The 11,479-nt window shown below is 35.5% G+C and overlaps 2 protein-coding genes across 2 annotated transcripts in view; one reads left to right on the forward strand and one right to left on the reverse strand.

The window, feature by feature from the left end:
• Gnpnat1 (glucosamine-phosphate N-acetyltransferase 1) overlaps positions 1 to 5,108 on the forward strand; it is a 12,695-nt gene extending 7,587 nt beyond the window's left edge. Inside the window, exons 2-3 of the mRNA XM_013012305.1 lie at positions 3,340 to 3,507; positions 3,638 to 5,108. Of these exons, the coding sequence (XP_012867759.1) occupies positions 3,354 to 3,507; positions 3,638 to 4,038 (555 nt within the window). The 5' untranslated portion in view covers positions 3,340 to 3,353 and the 3' untranslated portion in view covers positions 4,039 to 5,108. The remainder of the gene's footprint in view (positions 1 to 3,339; positions 3,508 to 3,637) is intronic.
• Positions 5,109 to 6,043: 935 nt separating this feature from the next.
• Positions 6,044 to 11,479, reverse strand: part of Styx (serine/threonine/tyrosine interacting protein) — a 46,686-nt gene continuing 41,250 nt past the window's right edge. The window contains exons 10-11 of the mRNA XM_013012304.1: positions 11,169 to 11,262; positions 6,044 to 9,563 (exon numbers count right to left, since the gene is read on the reverse strand). Coding sequence (XP_012867758.1) covers positions 9,490 to 9,563; positions 11,169 to 11,262 — 168 coding nt within the window. The 3' untranslated portion in view covers positions 6,044 to 9,489. The remainder of the gene's footprint in view (positions 9,564 to 11,168; positions 11,263 to 11,479) is intronic.

Here is an 11,479-nt window from a genome sequence, read left to right on the forward strand (position 1 = left end):
AAATAAATAAATAAATAAAGTCTGGTTTTAATCTATGTCTATTTTTTTTTTACCGATTTAAAATCACTTAAACAGGGGAAAATTATTAACTCTTGTTACTGGAAAGTTGTGTTAGAAAGTTGCATTTGTTTACAATTCTCTTCCCTTTCTGTCCATTCATGGCTTCTGTGTAGGTAGTATTCTTTCCCACCCACTGACCTTGGACAAGGCTGGCTGACCAGCAGAATGTGGGTAGGAGTGATATTGTGCCAGTTAAAAGTAGAGGCTTTTTCGAGTTGCTTTTTTCTCACTGCCATAAGAATGGCTTGACTTGGGGATCTGTGCTGCCTCAGTATGAGGATACAGATGAAGAGGAGACACAGTTTTCACACCCTCTCTGGGTATGCCGCCCTGGGAGCCTCCACACAACTGTGGATTTCCTGGTACTTTTTTTTTTTTGGTCCGGTCATGGGGCCTGAACTCTGGGCCTGGGCGCTGTCCCTCAGCTCTTCAGCTCAAGGCTAGCACTCTACCACTTGAGCCACTGTGCCACTTCCAGCTTTTTTCTTTCTGCTTATGTGGTGCTGAGGAATCGAACCCAGGGCCTCAGGCATGCAAGGCAAGCGCTCTACCACTGAGCCACCTTCCCAGCCCTCCTGGTACTTTTTAAAACTGTTACAAACCCATAATAACCAGGCAATTTTATTTATTCTAGTTTTGCAGTACTTGGGGACCTCAATATAAACTTCATGATGTATAGTTGTTTTGTAAATCAAATAAGAATCCCTATCTTGTTTTTTCCTAAAATCCTTTGAAAATTTGGTATCTAATCTTCTCTTGCTTTTCCTTTTCCAGCATGTTGATTAAGCACCAGAATTTTTCTACTTGAAGACATGTGAGATAAAGTGATCCTTAAGTTTGGGTGTTTTTTAAATAGCACATTTTTAAAAAAAATTTTCTTTTTTCAGATAAGGTCTTGCTATATAGTTCACTATGTGACCCTGGCTGGCCACAAGTGATCTTCCGATCCTCCCTCAGCTTCCTGGATGCTGAGTATAGGTACTAATGTATGGCTGCTGGCTATAATGTATGGTAATTTCTCTCCAAAATGATTTTTTTCCTAGTGCATTTTTTGGGGGGGTGGGAGGAAGGTTGGTTGTGGGGCTTGAACTCCAGGCCTGGGTGCTGTCCCTCAGCTCTTCAACTGAAGGCTAGCACTCTACCATTTGAGCCACAGTGCCACATCCGATTTTCTGTGGTTAATTGGAGATAAGAGTCTCACAGACTTTCCTGCCCAAGCTGGTTTTGAACGGCAATCCTCAGATTTCAGCCCCCTGAGTACCTAGGATTACAGGCGAGAGTCACGGATGGGCACTTGGCCCTAGTACATTTTTGACTAGTCTTTAATTTTCATTTCCAAACTGTAGGTTCCAAGTGCCTTGCTAGTTAAATTTTGAACTTTTACACAACAATAAAATGGAGATTATCTATACAAGCTCACAGAGTCTGAAGTCATTTTGCCCAGCAGGACTAACTAGCTACATAATTGTGGTAGTGTGCAAAATTAAAATGTAGAACTCCCTGTTAAAAACTAATTCAAACTGGCAGCAATAGAGTAAGTCCTGTGAGGCTGGCCCTCTCGCCTTGGGAATTTTAACTTTCTTCCTTACCTGCACAGGAACCATGAACAGATTCTTGCACCTGATTTGTAGTCTGTAAAACAGGGAAGCAATCATGATGTAGCTTTCAGGAACCAGTAAATACAAATCACCCAACAAATAACAAGTATAACTTAATATTTGTAATTCATATTGTAGGACCATCTAGTTAAGGAAACGCATAAATGATTTATATTTACTGGCAAAAATTAAAGCTTTCTTAATTCTTCTCCCCTCTTATTCATGAGACAAACTAACCCTATTTTGTGTATTTCCCAGGCTACATTTTATTGGTAACAACACTATAGGAAATAATAATATATATTCATCTTTTTCAGTACTGGGAATTGAACTCAGGGATTCAGGCTTGCAAGACAGGTGCTATACCACTTGAGCCACACCTCCAAATCCTCTTTTTTTTTTTGCTTTGGTTAATTTGGGGAAGGGTCTTTATGTCTGGGCTGCTCTGGGTTTTGATCCCCTGCTGTGGTACTGCTCAGGTTGCTGAAATAGCTAGCACCACTGTACTCAGACACTGACTGAAAGGCAGTCTCTGGAAAGTTTATGGTCTTGATCTCTACCTCCCAAGTGGCTGGATTTAGGCCTGAGCCACCACACCCAGCTTAAAGTTTGTTCATCTATTTCCTTTTGAGCTTTTGTTATACTTCATGCTTACAACTATAAAATCCATGATCAAAATGTATAGCATGCTGCCTTAAGGAACTTAAATTTTTAGTATTTTCTGACTCAACATTTAATTGTACTGATTTTACTTTACTGGTAATTATTTAGAGCCTGTTTAATTTGCATGCCTAGAAAATGTTATCCATATTTCAAGTCAGATTACACATAGAACCTCAGGGGTCCAATTATCAGGAAGGAACTCAGCATGTCCTAAAATTAACTTAGTGTTTAGTAAACTACATTTGTATTCTTTCCAAGAATGGTAACTTTTGTCATTTTCTTTTTGATGGTACTGGGGCTTTTGACTCAGGGCCTTGAGCTTGCTAGGTAGGCACTCTAGACCAGACATTTTCCCACTTGGTCATTTTGAGCTAAGGTCTCACTTTTTAGCCAGACGGAAATCTTCCAGTTTTATACTTTCTGCAGGAGCTGGTAGGACAAGTATTCTTCGCCATGCCTAGCTTCTTCCATTCAGATACAGTCTTGCAAACTTTGTGTCTTAGCTGGCCTGCAACTTTGACCTATCTCAAGCCTCCCTCCTAGCTGGGATGGCATGCTGGGGTCAGTGCACTCAGCTGTGAGGAGTCTCAAACTTTTTGCCCAGGATGTCCTTGAACTTTGGTCTTCCCTCCCTTTTTAGTGACAAGATTAGCAAATATTTGTAAATCTAATAATGAAGCACAAGAATATAATCTAAAAAGATTATATTCAGTCCATAAGATCAGTGTAAAGCTTAGAACAAATCCACAAGTAAAAATATCTTAAAAAGGCCTACTAGAAAATAGGATTCTCTTAAAGTTGAAAATATCTTTTAATCATTTATTTAATAATCCATTTCCTATCTGTTGTTAGTAAACTTATCTTTTTTATCAATCAGTAGTGTGGATATTAGATTTTAGGTAGGTGAAAGTAAAACTAGTCTATCACTCTTACTGATCATTTAAATGAAATTTTCATCAAGCATATTAATTTTCCTTCTATTAAATAAAATGCCTTAATAGTTAAAATTTTATTGTAGGTCGTACTGGAAAGATGAAACCTGATGACACTCCTATGTTTGACCCAAGTCTACTCAAAGAAGTGGACTGGAGTCAGAATACAGCTACATTTTCTCCAGCTATTTCTCCAACACACCCTGGAGAAGGCTTGGTTTTGAGGCCTCTTTGTACTGCTGACTTAAATAGAGCCAGGTGCTGGTGACCTAGGCCTGTAATCCTAGCTACTCAGGAGGCTGAGATCTGAGGACTGCATTTTCAAAGCTAGTCTGGGCAGGAAAGGCAGTGAGACACTCATCTCCAATTCACCATGAGAAAATGGTTTTTTTAAAGTACTGGGCCAGCTGACAGAGACTGGAGTTGTCAACCCTGAGCAATTTATGAAATCTTTTGAGCGTATGAGGAAATCTGGGGACTATTATGTTACAGTTGTAGAAGATGTGACCCTAGGACAGATTGTCGCTACAGCAACTCTGATAATAGAACATAAATTCATCCATTCCTGTGCTAAGAGAGGAAGAGTGGAAGATGTTGTTGTTAGTGATGAATGCAGAGGAAAACAGCTTGGCAAATTATTACTATCAACTCTTACTTTACTAAGCAAGAAACTGAACTGTTACAAGATTACTCTTGAATGTCTACCACAAAATGTTGGTTTCTACAAAAAGTTTGGGTACACAGTGTCTGAAGAAAACTACATGTGTCGGAGGTTCCTAAAGTAAAAATCTTAAGAGAACTGTCAACAAAGGGGGTCAGTGCTAAAAGGCTTTAACTCTCTGTAGAGTTACATTTTGTTGCTGCAACACAGTGACCTGCCTACAGACTGGACTGAAATAAAGAACATTGTAATACAAGTGTAATGACATTAAAAGATTACTCTGGGCTTATGTGAGTTTAGATCACAAATGATTATTATAAAGGGGGTGATTTTTAACCAAAGGAATATATTTTTAACTTGAATCTTTTCTTGCATTGTATTTTTCTAAAGTTTGGCTTCATTTCTCAGTAGTCGAGTACACTTAGTAAGTTTACATGTCTGCTTTATGTGCTGCTCACTAAAAAAAATACATTTAGTTAGAATTAGGTATTTTTTTCCAAAGAAATATCTAGACTTAGGGGTTTACACCATATTATATGAAATCGATAAATTGGCTATTATAAATATATATTTATACACTGAAAATTCTTGACCTTAATACTGGAAAACAACCTGGGCAGCTTTTTAAATGAAGTAGAAATAGGTGTGGCGTAAGTGGCACAGTGTCCCACCTAGCAAGCTCAAGGCCCTAAGCACAAGTACTGCCCAAAAAAGTACAAAAAATGAAAATTATCTCATAAAAATATGACAGATGCAAGGTATAGTAAACGTTTTACTAAAATTTATATGGTTCTGTGTATAACCAATTGCTTGTCTTATCTGTCAAATACAATTATTCATTTGTTAAAATTACCCAAGAGCAAATATAGGGCATCAGTTTTAAACAGTGAATTAATAGCACGTGTGTGCGTGTACGTGTGTGTACCATTTTTTCTGGATATCTAAATGATACTTTTCCTGGAGTCACATTTTAATGAAACATGGAATATTATAAAATTAATTGAATGTGGTACTTAGAAATGTGGCACTGTAACATTTTTGAAATGTTGATGGAAGTTTTTCTACTTAATGTGATTATCATGATAGCATTATTCTAGTCACTGTCTTGGTTAATTTTATTTATTTTAATGATTTTTTTTTTTAAGTCAGAGGAGTAATGGCTCTAGTCTTTTGCATTCCATGCTAACATTAAACCTGTTTGTATAAACAGAATTCTGTCTATATTTTTCTTGAGTTTTGTACTGATCTATCAGGTTAAATCATGATGTATTACAACATAGGTCTGTGTGTTCTTGGTAAAATTATCTTAGAAAGAAAGGGGCACCAGTTTCTCATCTCTTGATTCATACCACTTAAACTGCATTCTGGATTTCCCTCCACTCACCTCTAGTTTCCCAAAACAACTGAAATTGACAATAGAGAGTGAACTACTTACTTACTGACAGCCTATACAGATGAACTTATTTGTTTCTAGTGAAAGCTACTTTTGTCTCTCCAGAAGAAATTCTGTAACTTTAGCAGTAGCATCATTAGGTCAATTCTGATATTAGAAAATTATGTTAAATAAGACTGGTAAAAAGGCAAAATTTCATGCTTATGATTACCACTGAACTAGCTGAGGTAAAACTACCTAAAAGATTGGCATTTCAGCCAGGTGCCAGTGACTCACACCTACTCAGGAGGCTAAGATCTAAGAATCATGGTTTGAAGCCAGCCTGGGCAGGAAAGCCCATAAGACTATCTCCAATCAACCACCTTAAAAAATTCAGTTGTGGCTGAAGTGTAGGGCGCTAGCCTTGAGCAAAAAAGTTCAGGGACAGTGCCCAAGCACTTAGTTCAAGCCCTAGAACCATAAAACAAAGATTGGCATTTCAATAAATCCCTTTTAGTTGTATTAAGATTCTCTGAAATCTTTCCTGGGGGAAACAATTATATATAAAGTTTAATATATAACAATTGTGTCAGTAAGAAAAACAGTAATTCTTGTATTTTGGAGGATAAACTTAACTTTCTCAGTATTGAATGTTCACCTACCCTTTTTTAGTCTATAAAAGTGAATACCAAATTACTTCTGCCCAGAAGATAAACAAGTTTTGAGACATAACAGTAGGAATGAGCTTTTTGAGGTATAATGGCACAACAGTTTTTAATACAACCACCAATCTTCACAAAATAATTTTAATACTTTGTGCCTAGGCTAGCAGCATGTTGCACTGTTACATTCCTATACATACATTTTACTGAAGTACAATGTTAAAAGCAGAGTAACGTAAGCAATTGCCTATACAAGGTAAATAGACACTGTACGTTATTTTTCTTCTTGAATTATTTTGCTGCATAGTAAACTGCAATTACATGTCAGTACAATATTACTGATTTATAGAATACACTTTGAACTGTGAGGTATGGTGGCTCCCTGTGAGAGAGAGCTTAACATGTAAACCTGAATATTTTGAGAGTGATACACTTTTTTTAGCTGCCATGGATGGGAAAGACAAAAAAAAAAAATCCAGCACTCAAAGACCCTACAAACTAGTTTTTCTAAATCAATAAAAAATAAATTCTCTAGTAAATCTCAACTACTTCCTATCATTTCCTTATTGGATCATTATAAACAAAGATAACTAATATTGAAGTGAAACTGTGTTACAGGTTTATGGTTTAAACCAATTAAAAAAAAAACCTGCCAGGTAACTGCTCATTTACTTTACATCAGGTTGAGATCCTGATATATACACCTCAACTTTACAATTCAAGATTGCCATTAAATACTTCTAAATCACTGGAATTACCATGGTAATAAGACAATTAGGAACCTTATATATAGAGAGAGATAGATATATGTATTTTTTTCTTTTTACAAAGGACATGCTTAACATTTTCTGATAATTCCTCTAAACTCAGATTAAGCATAAAATTCCTCCAGAATGAATATTTTTCTAAAAGTTATATGGTTAAGAGTTGGTAGCAAAATATATTACACTTTTTTTTTAACATTTCCACCATACAGTAGATAAAAATTAAGTATTGTTTAAAAACCTGAAGAAATTAACACGAACCAATTATATGAAATTAGAGGATGAGAATACTGACATTCCAGCTTGAAATTTTTAATATTTTCATACTTTCAAAGTGGACAGTAATGCACTTTCCCTATGTTGATGTTAATTTCACTCTAAATTCTGTGCTCAGATTACTATTTAATGTTAAAATTGGGTGATTATTCATACATTATTCAGATCCTCTAGAATATAAATCATGATTGGCTAAGTTTCTCAGTTGACTATCACAAAACGTAACTGAAAAGCATCACAGAAATAGAACCAAACAGAACAAAAATAAGAGCTACCAGATCATCTAGTTGAACAACAAATACAAACAACCAAAGAAAAACTTTATGTGTTCTTTTATGAAAGAATAGTAAACCTTGTTTTGTCCACATTAATATTGTGCTCAATATGGGTGGGTGGTAGTCCCTTTTTGAGATTGGCAGTCCTAGTGTTTCAGAGAGCCTGTCTTCCTACACAGGTACTTTGAGAACAAAAATAGTATTTAGAAAGAGTGGAAAGTTACCAGATAAAAATTATTAACAGCTGAATCTGTCATTTTGGTCAGATTACTTTAGCAAGGATATATATTTTTATGAAACTAATTTTTCAAAACCTCAAATGCCTCATTTTTAAGACAAATTTACTCTTAAAATATTTTAAGTAGAGCTTCTGCTGAATAAAGCATCAGATTATGATTTGATTGCAAGAGATCTTTCCTGCCTGTCCAATGTGAAATATACACAGGAAAGCTACCATTTCTTCACCAAGTAGAAGTTTTGAACACCTAATACAACCTGACTCCATTAGACTACACCAAATGAACTAATTGTACACTACTGTACAATTCTACAATCCCTCTGAGGGATCAATAATATGCTGTTTTCAGGGTAGTTGAGAGGAAATCAGAAGAGGAATACAGAAGGGCCAACAGGAATTAACTCTTAACAGAATAATTCTAATTATTTTCCCTATGCTGGATAATAGAGATTTATCTGTATTTTTACATCAAAAGGAGGAACACAAAGCAAGTAACTTAGTGTAGTAAGTTACTTTGCACAGTGCCTCTGGGTACTAGGGGAATGCAATATTCCCATCAGTAAAGCACCTCAAGAGAGGACTGAGAAAAAGTGAGATAGATACAAAGGAGTTTGTGCTACCCTAATGTCATCAACTACAAAAAGTTAGAAACTTTCTCCCCCTAAAATAGCAAAAATGTTTTTCTTAGAATTAACTTTTATACAATATAAATAAAAGCAGAGAACCAAAGACCCATAAAGTGACTTTGTTAATGCAAATTACAGGAGGAATTTGGATTAACTCACTGTAAAGAACTAATTAAAATTCTTTTTGAAAATACACAAGACTTACAAGTCACTTTCCCCAATAAATGCATCTTCAAAGAAAACCTTGCCAGTCTGAGCTAAAACTTCACAGAACAATTAAGACAACATAAATGTCCCATATTCCAAATAATTTAGTAGTGCTTCTTCAAGCCTTACACATTCAGTTTATGGTTTAAAAAATTACAGAAAAATATTAAGAATGTTTTACTGTTATACTAGTTAGAGGTCACATGAGCATTTAATTTTTTTAAATGATGAAAGGCACTTTTTTGGGGGGGGTTCATTTAGAAAAAAATAGTGCTACATTTGTTTCTTATATTCTTTTTAGAACCATTTTAGAAAGTTAAAAAGGGCTAGGCAACTCTGAAAAGAATAAATGCAACATTTGGCTTTAAGAAAAAAAGCTAAAAGGGAAATCATTTGAAAAATCTAACACTATCATTGTTTCTGAACATCTGGTACAATAAAGTAAAACATCTTTTTTTGGTAAATTAAACCTTTCCCTATAAACAAATTAAGAAGGTATGAGAATGGAAGCATTAATTAGATTAAGTTAGTAAAGTAAGGATAGCTGGTTGTCATGATTTATAGATTAATAGGGGATCAAAAATTTAAATAAAATGCTAATTAGGTTATTGAATTATACCAAAAATGTGGCAGATTCCTGCAGTTTAATGTTTCTGTTAGAGGCTTCATCATAAAATTGAACTGTAAAATTATTTTTAAATGTAATATATAGAACACAAAACGAACTTTTAGCAAACATTAGGAAATGTTATAAATTACCCAAATTCAAAGCGAATCCCCCTAACTTGCATTTTGTTTAAAGTAATAACTTTGTATCATACAAATAAATTTCAAGTATGAAAAGTGCATTATTGCAATAATACCTCTTTGTGAGTCCAAAATTCTTGGTTTATAATAAAACTGTAAAGTGTTTTTAAAAAAAGGAAAACCATCAGTGCTATCTATTGCAGAAGTCCAATATCTCAGTGCTATCTATTGCAGAAGTCCAACATCTTCTTAAAATGTTGCTCAACAAGTTGCAGAGAAACATGTCTGGAAGCAACATATAATTGAAAAGAAACTACTTGCGTTTTTCCCATTTTTACATTATTTTTTCCTGGTATTTTCTCCTTTTTTTCCCAATAGAAATTATCCTCTTTTATAATACTCCTTGAGTCAGCCGTTCTGTGCAGTTGCCACTTGCATATTTCCAAAATCATCATCTTCTTCATGTGTTCTCTTCAAACTGCCTAGTTATTGAGTGAATATAATGTAAAGTGAGAGTTTATATAAACACAGATTATCACAGCCACTAAAATTTTTGTTTTTCAAAATATGATACTATGTATATACACTATGATAACTTTCATGGTTGAATTTATAGTAAATCTTTAATGACAGTATACATTTTCCTCCTGGGAATTAAGTAAAGCATTATAATAAACAGTAATTTAAAAAGTGTCAGAATAGAACTTTAGAAATAGGAAATGGTTCATAAAGTTTGATTGCCAACCAACTTGAGGCAACGTAAGATGTGATTTAGAACATACATTTTTTTTTTTTGGGTCAGTCATGTGGCCTGAACTCAGGGCCTGGGCCCTGTTGCTCAGCTCTTAAGCTTCCAGTTTTCTTGTGGTTAATTGGATATAGGAGTCTCAGGGACTTTCCTGCCTGGGCTGGCTTTGAACCACAATCCTTAGATCTCAGCCTCCTGAGTAGCTAGAATTACAGGTCTGAGCCACTGGCTCCTTTTATCTTCTCTTTATACCCCAAATCTGCTCATATAAAAACTTCCCACAGGAAGTGGCGTTATGGCTCAAGGAGTAGAGCACTACTAGCCTTGAGCTGAAGAGCTGAGGGACAGCGCCCAGGCCCAGAGTTCAAGCTCCACGATAGTTCGGTTTTCTAAGTTGCAGATGAAATTAGAACAGACACATGGGAAAGTCACAACTTTTACTACCATTGTAATGTTACCTTCTGAAGGAATTAAGTCAGCAAAAGCATTGGTAAACCAAAAATGTCATTCATTACAAATATGTTTATAAAAGTAAGTCTGAGCGGGGCGCCAGTGGCTCACGCCTATAATCCTGGCTACTCAGGAGGCTGAGATCTGAGGATCATGGTTCAAAGCCAGGTTGGGCAGGAAAGTCGGTAAGACTCTTATCTACAATAAACCACTAGAAAACCAGAAGTGGCACTGTGGCTCAAGCGGTAGAGTCCTCACCTTGAGCTTAAGAGCAGAGGGACAGCACCCAGGCCCAGAGTTCAAGCCCTATGACCAACAAAAACAAAACAAAACAAAAGAAAGTCTGGAGAGCAGGATATAGTGGCTCATCCCTTTGATCCCAGCTATGGGGAAGGTGATCAGGAGAAGCAAGTCCTTTAGAGAAGTTGCTTGGATGGTTATCTTAGAAAAAGGGATTTCAGGTGCTTCTAAAACAGTAGAGATCAATACTGGTAGGCAGAGGAAAACTGAGGTAGCTCATGTTGCTATTTTAAACTTGAAACAAGTTTTTATTAACCACATTTTATAAAATAAGATCACAACTTAGTTACCAGGACTCATTTTAATAGGACAACAGTTGTATTATTTAAGAGATTTAAAACTAACTGAAACAGATATTTGATCTTCCAGTCAACATACTCTAATTGACTATGCAGCACTGTTCTCACAGTTCACTCTAAGTCATATTATAAAGTAATCATTTAAAAATTATCTTGTGTTAATTTGATAGCCAAAACAAAATGTCCTAAATAAGTTGTTTAGTATAATTTGTATAACAACTGGATGCTTTTTTTCCACTTAAAAAAAATTCTCTCTCTCTCCAACTTACCCCCAAAACAAAAACCCATACCTGTGTTGCCAGAATGAACAGACAAGGACCTTTCTATCTGGAGTGGTGACATCATTTGTATTGTTAATTTTGCTAAGTAGATGGCTTCATATTCCTAGAAAAAGACTTAAATTAACTTACACATTTACATTCCTGGATACTCCAAACAGTGATTAATATGCACAGTACTGATATTCTTAGTTTATAATAAACTGCCTCTACATTGCAAGAGAAATACAGGTTTGAAATTCTTTTTTTTTTTTTTTTTTGGGTCTGGTCATAGAGCCTGAACTCTGGGCCTGGGCACTGTCCCCCAGCTCTTCAGCTCAAGA

Source organism: Dipodomys ordii, unplaced genomic scaffold (genome assembly GCF_000151885.1).
Source record: "Dipodomys ordii isolate 6190 unplaced genomic scaffold, Dord_2.0 Scaffold16, whole genome shotgun sequence".
Classification (NCBI taxonomy): domain Eukaryota; kingdom Metazoa; phylum Chordata; class Mammalia; order Rodentia; family Heteromyidae; genus Dipodomys; species Dipodomys ordii.